Source organism: Cryptomeria japonica, chromosome 5 (genome assembly GCF_030272615.1).
Source record: "Cryptomeria japonica chromosome 5, Sugi_1.0, whole genome shotgun sequence".
In the NCBI taxonomy this organism is placed as follows: Eukaryota; Viridiplantae; Streptophyta; class Pinopsida; order Cupressales; family Cupressaceae; genus Cryptomeria; species Cryptomeria japonica.
This window is the reverse complement of record NC_081409.1, coordinates 899,392,652-899,411,829: the sequence shown is the minus strand read 5'-3', so window position 1 is coordinate 899,411,829 and position 19,178 is coordinate 899,392,652. Positions and strand designations below refer to the sequence as shown.

The 19,178-nt window shown below is 38.6% G+C and overlaps 1 protein-coding gene across 3 annotated transcripts in view; it reads right to left on the bottom strand.

The window, feature by feature from the left end:
• LOC131034719 (vacuolar protein sorting-associated protein 45 homolog) overlaps positions 1-19,178 on the bottom strand; it is a 65,368-nt gene that overhangs the window by 45,531 nt on the left and 659 nt on the right. For 2 of the 3 annotated variants that reach the window (XR_009103827.2, XM_057966288.2), the window contains exon 2: positions 14,904-15,198. Coding sequence is in view for 2 of the 3 variants with exons in the window: in XM_057966288.2 (XP_057822271.1) it covers positions 14,904-14,993 (90 nt within the window). In the remaining variant the exon portion in view is untranslated. The remainder of the gene's footprint in view (positions 1-14,903; positions 15,199-19,178) is intronic. The other variant, XM_057966289.2, reaches the window with a different exon arrangement.

Sequence of the window (19,178 nt, the reverse complement as noted above, 5' to 3'; positions counted from 1 at the left end):
GAGTTCAACATGGACCTATGAGGAGATTGTTCTTGGATGAGTCATGATAAATTCAATATCTTGGAGGAGCATTCTTATTCTCCACTCGTGGTCTACTTGACAATTTATCACTTATGATGTAATACCCATTGTTACTTCCAGATGCGTTATGATTCATGCTTTGTCTTCTCATCCATATGAATCTTGAGCTACAATTATTTGATTCTAGATGGTTCATTTGAGAAGCATTGGCATGTTTATCGCCTTATGCATTGTTAGGCATTTATGATAATGGAATTCATTGATGTTGAGTTTAGGAGATGGTATTGGTCTTATTCCCTTGGATTTGCAATGTAATTTGTTTGATCTTCTTGATTAGAGAGGCTTCCATTCATGCTTATTACAACAGCTTGGGTTTTATTATGGTTTTTCTCTTGGGATGTTGTGAAGAATATCACACTTGACACAATAATATTTAGAGGTGTATATAGAAGGAAATTCTATATGTGTTGATCTTTAGTTGCTCTCTTTGCTCTTGGTTATCTTCTTGGATGTTTGGTTTCACATGACATTGGTTTTGAGGTCTTGGTCAGAGCTATGGTGATCACTAGTTTGTGGTCATGTGTTGTCACTCGGCTTATTGGATGATGAGATGGAGGTTACTTTATCTCTTTCCTTTTTTGGGTGTGGAGAACATGGGAGAGCTATGGAGACTTGTGGTGACAGTTGTACTTACATGTTATTCACTTATAGGTTTTCCATATCATTGTGGATGTTCCTTGATACTACATATTGTTGTTTACACCTTCTATGTGATGCTATTGGTTACCCTTTGTTCAATAAAATTTGGAAATATTTTGCAAGGTCAGCAAAAGAAAAAAGGTACATCAAGCTCTCCAAAACAATACCCCTTCCCTCTAAGGTAGCATACTCAATCTTTTTCACAGTAAGTGTTCCATATTTTCCTTGGATGTGTATGAGTTGGCCCATACAGCTTTAACTGTGATGAGCAAGACTGTGTGCATATGTTGCCTCGTGATCCTCCTTGTAAGAATATCAATTCACCCATATTTGTGATTTTCTTGCATCATCAGTTTTTCTTCAAAAAACTTGTCTTTGAGCAAAAGTCGTCTGAAGTTTGGTGTAAGAACCTACCAAGGGTTCTCAACTCCGACAACAGAGGTTTATTTGAACCTGTTGCGTTTTATGTTTTGTATTTTGCAATTTCTAACAACAAGGCTAATTTTGAACAAATAGTATGCAAAAAGCAACATTGGAAAGAGCTGGAAATTAATTGAACTTCATAAAATTAGGATATTATCAACCCTTATTACATCCAATTGCATAAACACCTTCAATAAAGAAACCAGACAAGGAAGATTTATTGTCAAATACCTCAAATTTATGAAACCCCTTATTTATCCTTGCTGCCGTACAGCAGCAAATAATGACAGCAAATTTATTTATCAGTCCAAACTACCTGGAATTGTGAGTTTAGCAGCTCAAACTGAAGCTACCAGCTAGGCGTCTCCTTTAAGATTTATTCCAGAATTTTTGGACTCCTCCTTCAACAAAATCGTACCCTTTCAAGGAAGAAAGGTACGGCAGATCTGCAGGCTGTACATGCACAAAAACCCCAGCTGTAAACACACTTATTTCTGCCTCTGTTCTGACTCTGTGGCTGCAATCAATCCTTTGCATAAAATGAATAAAAACCCTTTCTAATCTGCCCAATCTTGGTTCCTAGATAAAACCAACTAAAAGCAAAATCAACTGATATTTCACAGCCTCTAATGCTGATGCACAGAAATCCACCGTTTTCCTGTACCAATACTTTCAGATCATCTGCAAGAATAAACCCCTGCTGAAACCCTCAAGCCAAAGTCTCCTCAGAGCAAACTCAATATCAAATCTTCACATAATGAAAAGAAGACCTAAAAACTTCTTTTATCTCTTCCCTTTAGGGTTTGGCACGATTCCCAAGAAAAGTACGATTTGGCATTAAATGATGTTTTAACTTTTAATAATTATTTTTGACTATTGAAGCTTCAAAAATAAATCTCTTTTCAGTTTAATATTAAAGTGGCCCCATCCGATGAGAAATAGACCCTCACTTAAGTTATAACTTAAAGTGACTTAAAAATATTAAAACATTAAAGTTCACCATTTAATATTTAATTAAAGTAATTAAATATTAATATCTCTCTAAGTATCCATCAGAATTGTCTGCCGTCAGAACTGCAGACTGCCAAGCCATACTCTGCCACTACCCAACCCATGGCTAAAAATAGCAGTACTGCTAAAAATAGAAAGTGTCTCAAATGGAGTCCTGGAGACCTCAAATGAAAGTTACTCCTGTAATGCTCTCTGAAGATGAAGAATCAATCTCCGAGAGACCCTCTAACCAACCTCATCAGCCTAGAAGGGGACATCACAGTCCACCCCTCCTGAAATTGCTTGTCCTCGAGCAATCTCAACTCCGAATGCTGTAAAATCTCCTCGCTCTCCCAAGTAGCATCCTCTACCAGCAAATCCTTCCATTTCACCAAGTACTTTGTGATAGTACGTCTTCTGAAATTCCTCTCCCTGAACTCAATGATAGCCTCAGGTACAAGTATCAACTTCCCCTCATCATCCAGGGGTGGTAAAACTGTAGAAGAAACAATATGGCGTCCCAACGCCTTTTTGAGACATGACACGTGAAACACATTGTGTACTTTGCTATCTGCCGGTAAATCCAACTCATAAGCCACCTCATCTATACGCCTGGTCACTCTGAAAGGGCCATAATATCATGGCTTGAGCTTCTCTGCTCCACTCCTCCTGAGAGTAGACTGCCGATATGGCTGCAACGTCAAGTACACCATGTCTCCTACCTCAAATGACCTCTCTGTCCTCTTCTGATCAGCATATTGCTTTTGTTGATTATGTGCCTTGGCTATATTCTCCTTAAGAGTCTTCACAATGTCCTGGCTCTCCTGTAGCATGTCTCCTGCACTAGGCACCCTACTATCACTCAGCAATAAGTCAATGAAACTAGGAGGCTCATACCCGTACAAAGTTGTAAATGGTGTCATCTGAATGGACATGTGGTGAGTGGTATTGTAACAATACTCACAGAGGTAAATCCACTTCACCCACGCCTTTTGCTACCCTGAAATATAGTTCCTAAGGTATCCCTCCACCCATTTATTAACTATCTCAATCTGACCATCAGTCTGAGGGTGGTAACAGGTGCTCAGTGTAAGCTCAGTCCCACAGTCTAAAAAGCTCCTACCAAAAGTGGCTCAAAAATCGAGTATCCCTATCACTGACAATAGTCCGAGGCAAGCCATGTAGTTTGAATACCTCTCTGAAGAACAACTCTGCTACATGAATAGCTGAATAAGTGGTGGTAATCGGATAGAAGTGGGCATACTTCATCAAACGATCCACAACCACAAATATGCAATCACGTCCCTGTGCTCTTGACAACCCTGTGATGAAATCCATAGATAGACATTCCCACTTCCTATGAGGAATTGGAAGTGGCTGAAGTAAACCACTAGGGTATGTATGCTCCTGTTTATTCTGCTAACAAACAAGGCACTCTCTAACATACTATAGAACATCCGCCTTGAGCCCTTTCCAAGTGAAGCGCTCACGAACCTGTCTATAGGTTTTGAAAAACCAAGGATGTCCTGTCATCGGTTCATCATGAAAGAACCGTAGTACCCTACTCCTCAACTCTAATCCTAGGATCAAGTACACTCTCCCCTTGTAAATGATCAAGTCATTTACAACTGTATACCTATTGTCCACTACTGATCCCTCTATCACACCTGCAGCCCAGCTATCTTTGGCATACTCTGCCAATATAATATGCTGCCAATCCTCTGCCATCTGGACCATAGAACTCAGGTGGGGACGACGTGACAAGGCATCTGCAACTACATTCTATGTGCCTTTGATATAGGAAATATCAAAGTTATAAGCCTGAAGTTTGCTGACCCACTTTTGTTGCCTATCATTTAAGTCACGCTGCCCAAGGAAATGTCTCAAACTATTGTGGTCAGTCTTAATGCAGAACTTGCTGCCCACTAAGTACTGTCTAAACTTGGCTAGTGCATGCATTATGGCCAACATTTCCTTATCATAAATGTTGTAAATCCTCTCAGGGCCATGGAGTTTCCTACTCTCATATGCAATAGGGTGCTTGTCTTGCATAAGCACCGCCCCAATGCCCTCACCAAAGGCATCACATTGTAACTCAAATGACTTCGAGAAGTCAGGTGTAGCAAGTACTGGACATGAAGTCATGAGCTCCTTGAACCTATCAAAACACTCCTAGGCCTCAGGAGTCCATAGGAAGGCACCCTTCTTCATCAAGTTTGTCAAAGGTGTTGCAAGGCGTGAATAACCGTTAACAAAACGGTGATAGAAACCACATAGGCCCAAGAACCCACGCAACTGAGTAAGGTTCACTGGAGTAGGCCAATCTACAATAGCACAGATCTTCTCTGGATCCATCTACACTCCCTCTGCACTAATAATATGGCCCAAGTACAATAACTCAATCATTCCAAGGTCACATTTGGATTCCTTGGCATACAAGGACTCCATACCCAGAATGCTCAAAACTGTATGTAAGTGACTGAGGTGTTCCTCCCAAGTACGACTGTAAACCAGTATATCATCAAAGAACACCAATACTGATTTCCTCAACTGATGTCTGAAGACTTTGTTCATTGTGGACCGGAAAGTAGCAGGTGCATTGGTTAGCCCAAATGGCATAACCACAAACTCAAATGTCCATAATGACAACTAAAAGCAATCTTCTCAATATCCTACTCACGGACACTAATCTGGTGATAGCCTGATCTCAAATCAATCTTTGAAAAATAACAAGCACCATGTAACTCATCTATGAGCTCATCAATACGCGGAATGGGATATCTGTTTTTGATCGTTCGCTTATTAAGGACCCTGTAATCAATACACATCTGCAATGTACCATCATTCTTCTTCACCAAAACAACTGAAGAAACAAAGGGGGACTTACTAGGCCGAATATGTCCCATAGCCAGAAGCTCTTGTATGGTTTTCTCTATTTCATCTTTCAGGCGCTTCGGATGTCTGTATGGAGTAATCATCACTGGCTTTGCACCCTCCCCTAGCTCAATGATGTGCTCAAAACCCCTATCTGGTGGCCTCCCTGATGGTATGTCACTGAAAACCTTATTATGTTTGGTTCTTAGTATCTGAATGTCAGGATGATATTACTTTCTGAGCATCCTCCTATATAGGCATAATCATACACTCTGCTGCCCACTTAGTTTGATCGTGGCGTACAAGCCTCTCCATCCGCCTGAGTGTAATCATCCTAAAGTTGTTGTCCTTAATAGCTTTCAGCATATATGTCTTTCCATCAACAGTGAAAGACATCTCCATCTCCTGCAAGTCAAGTGTAAACCTGCCTAGTTCATGCAACCACCTCATACCAAGGACCAAATCTGTATCACCCATCTAAACCACATAGAAATCAGTTTTGAACTCATAATTGTTTACACACAATGGGAGTTGTGTAATCATCCTGTTACACTTTAAAGTGTAACCATCTGCCACCCTCACACGAATGCCCTCAAACTCCTCTGTTTGGATTCCTCTCTTCTCCACTAACCTGGCATCAATAAAGTTATGTGTGGCTCCGGTATCTAGTAAGGTAATAACTTTCTGACCAGCAAGTACTCCTCTCATTCTGAATGACCCTTCCTGCTGAACACTAGTGAGAAGTGCCTCCTTAAGGTGTTCATCGCCTTCTGCATCCATCTTGTCAAGTCTCGAAGGACCCTGCGTGTGATTTTCAGCCTCTAAATCATCATAACCAGCAGGCTGACCTTCTTGATCAGATTCTGAATCTTCATAATATGCCCACATTACTATGTTTGCCTTGCCCTTAGGCCTCAAAGGACAGTCATGGTTCGTATCATATGGACCTTTGCAATAAAAACATAGTTTTTTTTGCCTCAAATCGTTAAGTGCCTCACGATCTAAGGGGGGAGTTGTCGTCTTCCTTTGTAATCATTTCTAAAGTCTGATTTTTCCTTCCCTTCGCTGTAATTCTTATTATCTTTGAAAGACATTGATCCTTTTGACCCAAATTTATTTTGTGTGGCTGTCACATCCATACTTCGTGCCTTTTTAATGGCAAGTAGAAGTGTTGGGGGATCAAATGCTTTGACCCAACCTCTCAAAGGCTCCATGAGTCCCTCTATAAACAAGACTACTAGCCACTGATTTGACATGTTATTTACCATGTATGACAATTTCAAAAACTCTGAAACATACACCTCCAAGTTCCCTATTTGTTTCAGTTGTGCTAACTCACGGAAGTAAGACTCTGGGTCTTTCTTATCAAACCTCTCCACTAACAAATCAGCAAACTCCTGATAGGTGATAATCTCATCATGTTGGAGAGTGATGAGTCCATTATGCCACCACTCATGTGCAGTACCGGCCAAATGTAAGGTTGCAAACTTCACTGCATCCCTTTCAATCATGGGTCTCTGTGTGAAGTATGTATCCAGTTTATGGATCCAGGACCTAGCTGTAACTGCACCGCTGCCATCATAATAAGGTAGAGTGAGCTTGCTTGTGGCAAACTCAAGATCTCTATGTTGGAAACGAGGCCTCCTCTCTTGCCTGTTTCTCTCTACCTCCCGTTTTTGCCTCATGAACTTATCAAAATTCAGATTTTACCTAACATCAAGTGGAAGAAGACTCCACTCATCATGTACCGTCATGACATTATCAACAAAGACAAGCTCTGCCTCAGCTCTAGCAACATCCTCAGGTTCCTCTACCAAGAAATTAGGCCTTGAAGGCCTGTCAACTGTGCATGTAGCTGCCCTGTGAGGTCTAGGAATATTGGCTACACTCCTATTATCCGTTGGTTCCTCATTGCGTCGGTTTGGAGGATTCATATGCTCCATCATGGTGGTGAGTGCCTGTAAAGCTTGAGCAACCTGCTGCTGCCCCGTAGCCATAGTCCTAAAAAATTCTCGTCTCCTCATCCTCAGCTCTGTGGCCTCTGAGTGGGCCGTCTGTATGCCTATCACCCATAGTGTCTGACTACCTGTTAAGACTTTGTTCTCCTTCAAGGAGGGCTCTTCTGCGTGTGTAATACCTATGTGAACCCGCTTCCTGTGACTGCATGTAACTTCTAAACCCTTAGGATGGCAAGATTTAGCTCTGATACCACTGTAAGAACCTACCAAAGGTTCTCAACTCAGAAAATGGAGGTTTAGTTGAACCTGTTGCGTTTTATGTTTTGTATTTTGCAATTTCTAACAAGAAGGCTAGTTTTAAACAAATAGTATGCAAAAAGCAACATTGGAAAGAGCTGGAAATTAATTGAACTTCATAAAATTAGGATTATCAAACCCTTGTTACATCCAATTTACATAAACACCTTCAATAAAGAAATCAGACAAGACCAGGAAGATTTATTGTCAAATACCTCAAATTTATGAAACCCCTTATTTATCCTTGCTGCCGTACAGCAGCAAATAATGATAGCAAATTTATTTATCAATCCAAACTACCCGGAATGGTGAGTTTAGCAGTTCAAACTGAAGCTACCAGCTAAGCGTCTCCTTTAGGATTTATTCCAGAATTTTTGGACGACTCCTTCAACAAAATCGTACCCTTTCAAGGAAAAAAGGTACGGCAGATCTGCAGGTTGTACATGCACAAAAACCCCAACTGTAAACACACTTATTTCTGCCTCTGTTATGACTCTGTGGCTGCAATCAATCCTTTGCATAAAATGAATAAAAACCCTTTCTAATCTGCCCAATCTTAATTCCTGGATAAAACCAACTGAAAGCAAAATCAACTGATATTTCACAACCTCTAATGCTGATGCATAGAAATCCACCGTTTTCCTGTACCGATACTTTCAGATCATCTGCAGGAAGAAACCCTTGCTGAAACCCTCAAGCCAAAGTCTCCTCAGAGCAAACTCAATATCAAATCTTCACATAATGAAAAGAAGACCTAAAAACTTCTTTTATCTCTTCCCTTTAGGGTTTGGCGTGATTCCCAAGAAAAGTACGATTTGGCATTAAATGATGTTTTAACTTTTAATATTTATTTTTGACTATTGAAGCTTCAAAAATAAATCCTTTTCAGTTTAATATAAAAGTGGCCCCATCCGATGAGAAAGACCCTCACTTAAGTTATAACTTAAAGTGACTTAAAAATATTAAAACATTAAAGTTCGCCATTTAATATTTAATTAACGTAATTAAATATTAATATCTCTCTAAGTATCCATCAGAATTGCCTGCCGTCAGAACTGGAGACTGCCAAGTCATACTTTGCCACTGCCTAACCCACTGACTAAAAATAGCAGGATTGCCAAAAATAGAAAGTGTCTCAAACGGAGTCCTGGAGACCTCAAATGAAAGCCAGCCCTATAATGCTCACTTTGAAGATGAAGAATCAATCTCCGGGAGACCCTCTAACCAACCTCATCAGCCTACAAGGGTCAGTGATAAGCTAATCTACTCAGCTGACAGATGTCAACTAGAAGGGGACATCACATTTGGTGTTGTGTTTCTAATGAACTTGATGGGGTTATTTGGGACCCATGGCCTGAAGATCTGTACCTTTCCCACATATCCATTCAATGTTAGTTGTTCTTTTCCAAGAAAAGCTCATGTGAAGATTTTTTCAGGGTAAAATTTAGCTTTGCTTCAACTTTCTTGGTATTCTAATGATGAAAACCAAAGAATAAGCTGTCCTTGAACTCATTTGTGCACATAAAGATATCTTGTGGGTGCAAGGTTATTTTTGAATCCTAACATCAATTTTTTTCTTCCCCATCATGAGCTTGTTACTATTTTGTTTTCCATTTTCTTTAGATGTCTTGAATTGCCAATGCGGTTGGCTTTTGTAACCTCAAGCCAATTCATAATATGGATGGATAAATTTACTTGCCAATGGCTTGGATGGCTATGCACCACCTTGGACGGGAACATTGGGCCATCCTCACTTCAGTATCATAACTCTTCAAGATCAACACAATCTAATGCCTGATTAGAGTTGGGAACTTCTCTTTGCCTGAAAGTTCCGAAATTTCAATGGACTTTTGGAATAAACTGCTATCTCAAAAGTTGTGAACTGTTGAAGTCTTGCACACTTGTCATAGGAACTTTGAACTGCATAGAAGTGTAAGTTTTGGCTGATTTAAAACATCCTCATCAATAGTATAAGATACAATTACTGTACTTGATGAACTTTTCCTTAAGGCTTTAAAAATGGACATTTAAACTATAAGATTGATTACTTCCCTTATTTATGTGTTGTTAAAGAGGGAGTTACCAACTAAAATAGGACTATATTTTACTTGTAATTATGACAGTCCTCCCTTATTTATGTGTTGTTAGGGAGGGTGTTACCGACTAAAATAGAAGGACTAGATTTTACTTGTAATTATGACAGCCCTATGTTGCGGAACCAACTTAAATATATGAATCTACTAAAGGCACTATTGATGTGTATTTTGTACACAGCCAAACACAAAATAAAATACCTAAAGGTACCTTATCCTCTCTTGAATAAAGTCTCCGAATGCTGAAGATGTCGCGAAAAGGATCAATCGGGATGACTTCAAGGTTCTTTGCTGTAGGATCTCTACGTGTGGATAAGCACCAGTGGTATGATGTGATTTGCTGGAATCACAAGGGGACTTACACTTGATGACTGAACGTCTGATTTGCTAGAATCACGAGTCCTATTTACTAACTGGAAGACAAACAAATGGCAAAAGATGCAAGGTTCGGGAAGTCTACTCTACTACCTAGAATGCGAGAAGATGGATGAATGACTAGGTGGAGTTCTACTGGGCTAGGTCTCACCATCAGGCTTGAACAATTCGACACCAGCTCAATGCTATCTTCTAAGGGGTGCTTCCAATATGTTCAAATCGTACACCATCAAACACTGATCACCATTCAAGATAATGCATGAAACAATAGACGTGTAACGACTTAAGATTAAGCTCATTTTATTCCAGTTGACCACGCAAGGCGCACTTACCATCAACAAGAGGCTAGTGGTTTGGATTAGACCGATTCCACATAGATGCATTCAACAATTTCCTTCATTCAATCTAATCATCTACCATCTAGAATTGAAGATTCAACAAGAAACCATGCATATTGCAAGAAACGACACACTTCACCATTACTTCAATGAAAATGGAGTTTATTTACAATCAATGGCAACAATTTCTTGCCTTGTCCTCCTATTCTACTCTAATTGCTATTTTGTCAACTGACTACTCACCTTCTAATTATTGACTAACTATTTTCTATTACCCTTTACAAATGAAGAGTCGGGGTTTATATAGTGCCCTTAATACAATTCAATGGCTAAGATCAATTTGAGATCAATGGCCAAGATTCTACAGTGAAAACCCTAATTAGGGTTTGTTACAACAAACTTAATTCTGACCAATGAAATAATTGTATTACTTGGACACATGTCTTCTCTGGAATATTCGACCAATGGATAGCTAGGGTAGGTACATCGAAGTTTGTGCCATCTCCCATGAGTCAGGTACATTGAATCTGGACACGTCGAGGTGGACCAATCCGACTGGAGGAGTGATGACTGGGATGCCACCTTGTCTGATACTTGCAACTTGGTAGATATCCAATTCGATGATGCTGAGAAGCTAGCTTTAATTAATTCATCTGAAACTATCTGCTTCTTCAACGAACCCTTGCTCTGACTTCTCTTGTCTTAGATGTGCAAGATGATGATGTACCTCGCCTTGGAATGCTGGATTGGAAGAGGTTATTCCTGATGATGCTTGACCGAAGAAGGCCGTCCTTGTCGATGCTAGATTGGGGAGGTCGTCCTTGTCCTGACTTGATCTTCTTTGATGAGGGTCCTCTGTTTGATGCCTACACAAAAGATTTAAAGTTAGTCTTTGAGCATCAAACCTTAAAGAATGAAATTTAAGACCTTTCAAGGGTATAACTTAAGATATTAATTTGAAAAAGACATGATAAATCAAGAATTATACATTTTCAAATTAATTATGAATGGAAATTGGATTTTCAAGACTTAGACTTTACAAAATTGCTATGAAATCACAATAAGTCTTGAATAAGAGCTCCAAACAATTTGATTCTTCATACCTTCTCCTTTGAAAGCCTAACTACACAACCTTGGAAAATGATGAAAGAAGACCAGATTTTGCTGGACAAGGGTTGAATTGTGGTCTTCCTTTGGATGAATTACGCCTCCATTAGCCTTCAAAAGAGCTTCTCCTTCTTTAGCCTCCAACACTTAGCAAAATTTCGCCTCCACTCAAATTGCTCCTCAATTTTGCACTTAGAAGGATGAATGAATGATTAAAACTTGAACAAAGCATCCCCATTATATAGAGCGCTCACCTCTTGTTTCCCCAAGGCCGACTTGCTAATAAGGAGGTAAAAAATAAATAAAACCTTTAAAAAAGGTGGGCCGACTTGCTAATAAAGGCAAAAAAATAATGCCTTGAGCGCTCATTGATAAATTTGAAATTAAAAAAATTAATTTTAGACGCCTCTAAGATGCCCTTTTGATTATTTCAAGGTCAAAAATTAATTTATTAAATTAAAAATGCCCCAAATTTAATGCGAATTTGATTTAGTCTTTCCAAATGTCTCGAACTTAGCAATTTTGGGGGATTCGAGGAATATCAATGTTTGATTAAGGCCTCAATGAAGATTGACAATAATTTCGCCCTGGAACCTCAGCAAGGGTCAGGAGCGATTTTCCAAATTAGGCCTTGAATATCCTATTTTTGCAAATCCGAAATATCACCAAGGCACTCCAAATGGCATCTTTTACTGTAGTTTGGGCTTGATTTCACTTGAATTTTGGAGGAAAAGTGTATTTAGTGTTTTTCGCCCTGGGCCCTCAGCAAGGGTCAGGAGCGATTTTCCAAATTTGCTCTTACTCCTCCATCATTTAGCTCCAATCTATTTCACAAGGTTAAGCAATGATCCTCTCCATTCATTCCATGCATGCTTGGTTTGTTATGCAAGGCAAAATAGGGGATTTTCAAATTTTCGCCCTGGACCCTCTGGAAGGGCCAAGAGCGAATTTTGAGTTTTAAGCTTATTTCTTCATGCTTTTAACTTGAAATCCCCTCTAAGGCAAAGAACATCATGCCTCTCTCTCATCCAAATCATGAATAGCAAGATCTTGTCTTAATTTTGCAAGAAAAAGGGGAGAACTTGGAAATTTCACCCTAGACCCTCTAGAAGGGTCAAGAGCGAATTTCTTCCTTGGCTTCAAAACTTGCATTCATGGCAATCCATTTTCACTCTAAGACAATCCAAATGTTGTTTCAAACCCATGCCTAAGCTTAGCTTCACTCAAACTTTGGAGGAAAAGATAGGTTTTAGGATTTTCGCCCTGGACCCTCTGGAAGGGTCAGGAGCGAATTTCCTTTTCTAAGCTGGGTTGCTTCCTCTTGACCATCCAAATTATCTTCAAAGGACAAAACATGCTTCCTCACACTCCTTCAAGCCATAAAAAACCAAAAAATTGCTTTGACCTTGTAAGAAAAAGGTGATTTTAAGGAATTTTGCTCTGGACCCTCTAGAAGGGTCAGGAGCGAAATTCACAATTGGGCTCAATTCTTCCACCTTTTGATAATTTCTTCCAACCTTAACATATTCTCAGGGGCAATTCCTTCTGTGTTCCATCTTATCCCTCACTTGGTTTAGCCAAGCAAAAAAAGGGGTTCTTGAGAAAATTCGCTTTGGGCCCTCTGGAAGGGTCAGGAGTGATTTTCACCATTTGGCTCAATTCCTTCACTTTTCAATGATTTCTAAACATGCCTAAGGGTTTGAATATGCTCATTCTTCCTTTCATGATGCCTTAGACTTCTTCATTTGACCAAACAAGGCAAGAAATACCCCTCAGAGATTTTCGCTCTGGACCCTCTGGAAGGGTCAGGAGCGAAAATTAGGTTTTAAGCAAAATCCTTCATTCTTCAAAGTTGATACTTCTTCAGGAGGCAAAAACAAGCTATTCTTCTTCCATTCATGCCTATGCTTTGACCTTTTTCATTGCAACATGAGAGCTATTGGGAATTTCGCTCTGGACCCCTTGGAAGGGTCAGGAGCGAAATTCACCATTTTGTCCAAAAATCTTCATTTCGCATGCTTCCAAATCTTTAAATGATGTCCAATCTTCACTCCAAGAGACCCTGCACATCACAATTTAGCCAAAATTAGTGAAAAATAAGCTCAAATAAGATTTTCGCTCTGGACCCTTTGGAAGGGTCAGGAGCGAAATCTTCATTCTAGGCCAAATTGCTCAGTGTTAAAGTTTCAAACCACTTCACAAGGCAAAACTAGATCATTTTCCAAGTTAGGAACAAGGTTTCAAGTTCAAACAAGGTGGCAAATGAAGTTTATGATGAATTTCGCTCTGGACCCTTTGGAAGGGTCAGGAGCGAAATTCCTCTTCCAGGCTAGAATCCATCAATTTTCAAGGTTTTCAAACAATTCCAAAGTCCAAACATGTCCACATTTCCCTTCAAAATGCCTTGCAAATCCAAATTTGATCAAATAAGGCAAGAAATGAATCCTAGGTTGATTTTCGCCCTGGACCCTCTGGAAGGGTCAGGAGCGAAATTTGACATTTTTAGACTCTCCGTTAGGATAATTTTATGGAATATAACCTTATACTTTAAGTTATATTCCATATATACTTTCAGGATGTTTGAGAGTGGTTTCAGACCTCAAGGAGTTATATTGCAAAATCTAGTTTTTGGAGGATTCTTCAGTTTTCCAAACAGTCAAATTTCAGGATCAAGACATTCTAGACTTAGCCAAATTTCAGGATCAAGACTTTCCAGACAGCCAAATTTCAGGATCAGGACTTTCCAGACAGCCAAATTTTAGGATTAGGACATTCCAGACTTCATCACTCACCAACTTGACCTAACTCAAGCAGAACCTGCTATCCAGGTGATCCCCCTGGCGACACTCGAAAGCTAAAGGCTAACAGACAAAACCCTAAAAGACCTAGAAAACAAACCCTAGAAAGCAAAAAGCAGGGGTCCCCATTTGCAATGGGGCGATGTGTGAATACGTCACAACGGGCACCATGTTCAATATTTTCATAATTGTGTGCTCTAAGCATGCTGACCTTAAAAGAGTTTTATACCCTCACCCTTGACCTAATTTGAACCCTGAAATCCCACCTTGTCAAAATTAGAAATATGGAAATCACAAAATCCATTCTATAACAAAGGGTATTTTTCTCTCTAGGTGAGACCCAAGTTCTAATCCCCAACAACAACAACAAAATCCATAACTTCATCCAATAAGTGGCAAGGTTGTGGCATAACACTTACAGAGTACATATAAATATCACCCATATTAACTATTTTCTAAAGAGTGTGATCCAATAATACCCTTCAGGGAGCAGGCTAATGATCTCAGCATCGCCTAAGATTTCCCAAGAAAAAAAATGCCACAATACAAGGTTGTCAATTATTGAGCAAGTTCAACATTGTTTCTGATGAACACATCTGAAAAGCAAACATCCGGTACCAAATAAAAAAAAATTGAAACCTCATAGTTCTTGACCTACAGTAGCTATGTTCAAATCATATGAATTCAACTTCCATTGAATTCAGATCCCAGCAAGGAATCTTGCTTCAGGCTATTGCTTTCAGACAGAATTCAGTATGGATTGTGAATTGTTGTACTTTAGGATAAATTTCAATAACAATCAAGATCATTCCATTGCAGAAAACTACTGAGCTCTGATTTATTTAAAAAGGGGTATTGATCATTTTCATTTTTAAAAAAAGTTAGTATTGGTTCTTTGAGAAAATGTGAAAAGTGTAAAAGGATTCATACCGTGTTTGTGTCCAGGATGAGGACTTTCATGCCTGAAATGTCTCGGAGCATCCTGCTTACATAATCCCTTACTGCAGTTACCAGCACCATCTTTTTGCCTCAGTGTCAACTAATCCAATTCTCTAGAATACTGATAAGTCTAGCACTTGCAAATTTAGGAGGTGCGAAGAATGTGCCAATAGGAAATTTAAAGGAATGCCATCACCATCATCTCCCTGCATTCGACCATCATTATCCTCATCCTTATTTCCTTCAAGACTTTCTACAAGCTAAAGTATTTTGTTACGCCTGAAAACTATAAACATATGCAGATAGTTAGACCCTATAAAGATAGGAACTACAAAATACCATTCAATGTCATTTTGTAATAAAATACATGAAATACCACGTTATGCCAACAGATACAAATATTACTCACCCACAGAACTTAATACAATTAAACTTACTTCTAGAAAACATGAAAATGTTCGCTACCAATTAAATGATTTGACATTTAAACTAAGTCACCTTACCACACCATCACCAACTTGTATATACATCCTATATCTTTGTTGAACTAAAATCCATATTGAAAGTCCCAAATGTCACAAGAAGAAACATAGTCATCTCCACAACGTAGAGGTCACTGATGTACTATAAACTTAATCTCTTTCGAGCATGCTATTCGATTTATCTTAATTTGGTAAGTGATGGAAACAATAAGAGCTTTAAAACAATCAATAAGACTTACAGCCACTTCAAATTAAGATTAACAACTTCAATCATTATCTATATTTCAAGAGTAATCTATTATGGTTCCTCTTTTTTCCTTCTCAAAAATGAACCTTATACAAAGAGCTCATTATTTTTCTTTTGTGTGCTCACAATTACTAACTTTCAGTCTTTCAACGATAAGGTGAACCTCTAAACTGAATTGCAAATGTATCAAGAATGAAACTTAAAAAAAATATAGAATAAAGTATTTAAATTCTAGATAAATTATCTACCCAATCTACATATCAAGATCTATTTCAAAATGTGAGTTAAGTCTTAAGATCCCATTGAAAGTACATACATCAATTTTATTTGCAGGTCAATAATTACACTTGTATTTTGCAAACAGAATAAACAAATAAACTTATATGAAGTTGTTGCAAACTCTCACTATCCCATCAATTATGGGGGGCTGAGATTACTCTTCCTAAGCAATCACTACTCCACAATTTTATTTAATTTTTTTGAATTCTATTATTTGCAGTTTTGACATGCAACAAATTACATGGGACGACATGCAACAGTAATAAGGAGCAAAGCCGTGAGCTCAAATACTAGAAAGACATACCAAGGACCAAAATTGATCTAAATATTGGTCCAACACTGTAATGTCCCATTTCACCAACCCTTGAAAGTTCGAAACTCCGCTAATTGCTTTATAAAACCTATTCAAGACAGAGTTTCAACCATTTCCTTGACTCAAAACAAAGTTAAGCCCCATCCCAACTCCCTGAACCCAACAGCCAGCTTAAGTCCTTGTTAAAATTTCATCTAAGTTTTGTTCCGTTGGAGTTTCAAAATTTTCCATCCCCTAGTACACTATTCCTTTGGCATTCCCAAGCAGCAATGCCCGAATGTCTATTAAAATTCTAATCCTTTGTATCCGCTGGACATTCTGACTTCCTCATCTACGTTCTTACTTCCTCATCTATACTATCCCTTGGTACCCGTTTCCCTTCATCTTCACTTCCCGAGCTCCAATACCTTGCACTCCAAAAGGTTGCTAAGTCTTAAAAAGTCAAACTTTCAACCTTGCCTTAATTGGGTACCCATTTCCACCAACCCTCAGAAGTTCGAAACTCCACCAATTGCTCTATATAACACATCCTAGTCAAATCGGCCATTTCCTTGACTTAGTACCAAGTCAAGCCCCATCTAGACTCCCCAATCCCAACATCACAACACCTTTTTCCTATCAAAATTCCCCTTTTGGCCTTCCCCCATCTCACATCTCCTCTAGCATGACTTCCCTATCACCCTTGATTCTTTGAGGCTTCAATCCTTGGCATGTAGTTTATGTTTAGTGGGGTTTTCGTCCAACTCAACAAGTCAGCCCCCTCGTGGACACGTGGCTTCTCAATCGTGGGTAGGTCCCAGCCCTAGGTACACGCCCAACAAGCCACTGCAGCATTTAGATTGGGACATCACAGTTCACCACGCTCCATAGGGCTCGACCTCGAGACCTTGGCTCTGATACCAAGCAAGGCAACAACTATGCAAAAAGCCCAAACTGGTGATGAAAGACACCCGCTAGCATTAAGAGTAGGGTTTTCGTCCCACTCAGCAGGTCAGCCCCCTAATGGACACGTAGCTGCTCAATTGTGGATGGGTCCCAATCATAGGTACACGCCCAACAGGAATCCGCACCACCACAACATTTAGATTGGGACATCACAAAACTTCTCATATGGATTATGCTTGCATATGTTAGCCAGCCATATAGAGGTTATTGCAACCAGTAATATTTGACCTAGTGACAACTTTTGGAGTCAAGTATTGTATTGGGTTTGGCTGCTGCCATTTTAGTTGCTCATTCTACTATACCTATTAAGATATACCTCTAGGAACACCCTCTTGAGTCTAAGTTGAGCTCAAAGAGTAGGAGAAAAAACCCACTCTCATAGAGTTGACCTTCAACCCTCCATGATCTATGGTTGAGCAGGTTTTACTTTCATGATAACAACTTTGATCTTGAAAGTAAAAAAATTCTATTTTCAAAATTTGTGTCCATTAATAGGAAGGTGTGCCCTATTAATAGTTGTTTCTTCTATTTTCAAAGAATGGCATCCATTCATGCAAATGTGTGCACCTTTAGACTCTTGCACGATTTTTTAAGTCAAAATCCAATCGAACCTTAATAAACACATGACAATCAATAGACATGCACCCTTTGACTTTAAAACATTTGTATTTTCTTAAATAGCATCACAATCTTTTGTTTTTGAAAACTAGTCTCTTTGTTTTAGGGTGCACACCTATATATGGTGCTACCACTGTTTACTTAAACAAAATTTGATTCTTTTATTTCTTGGGCTAGCAAGATCCAATTCTAATACTATTGTAATGTCCCTTTTAAATTTTCCTTTTTTTTCTTTAAATAATAAAATCTAAGTGACAATTATAGCAGCATAGTCAATTATAAATATGATATCAACTTCAAAAAACTGTAATTTTGATAGTGTATTTTGATTCAAATATAATATTTAGAATATATTTTAGAAATGAGGGAACTTATCCTTTGTATTTGCTGCTGATTGTCTCAAATCTGCAGTGATCTATCTTCACTAAAATGTCATTGAATTGTCCCCAAATCTGCTTGAATCAAGGGTTTTCATCCACTAACACGGCAATGAAAATAAGGGGGTTTTCATCATCTAATTTCAAGCCTTGAGGGGTTTCATCCTTGAGTTGTTGTACCGTCCATGCTCCACAAGGAGTAATAATTAGATATAAAATGTGTTCAATAATGATCCTCTTTGCTTGGTCTCTCTTAAATGCCTTTTTCTTTCAACGAACATAACCCTTCACATGCACCTTGATATTATTATATATTACTTTAATTATTATTATTTTATTTATCTATTACTTAAACTTCGCTTAGACATAGTTTAAGTTTGAGAGGAAAGCTTAGCGCCTCGAAGAGAAATTTACCAACCAAAAACAAAAGCTAACCTTTGTAGCTTAAAAATCAACAAACAATTGGATCCAAAATTAGACCATAATAAGGGAAGACCAAAAAAAAATATGTTAAAAATCAAAAAGTTGATCCATACATATCGACAAGGAGGCAAATAACAAACTACTATGCATCAATCCCTCTTTCAAAGGAAAAAAAGAAAATTAATTAAAAATCTCACCTTTATTCTCCTTTCTAAACCCAATCTACAAGCCACTCAGGATACAAACTCTCATCAGTACAACAACAAAAAAAACTTGTCTTTATCCATAAAGTATAGGTCACAAAAACTTGAGATTTTAATCCACTTAAAATAGGATTAACTGTCCCAATTGCCAAAAAATATCAAATACAATTTATCCAGAAGTAAATAATGAATAAGCAAACCATTTAATGTTTGGCCGAATAGAAACTTCAAAAGTATGAGAGCAGAAATGAAATGCTGTCACTTGACTAGGAAAGATCTTTTTTGACTCCTCTGATAAAAATCAAGCCAAAAAACTCAAAACCCCAAATCAAACAAGAGTCGAGAAAATTTTCACAAAAATAACCTCAAGAAAAAGAGA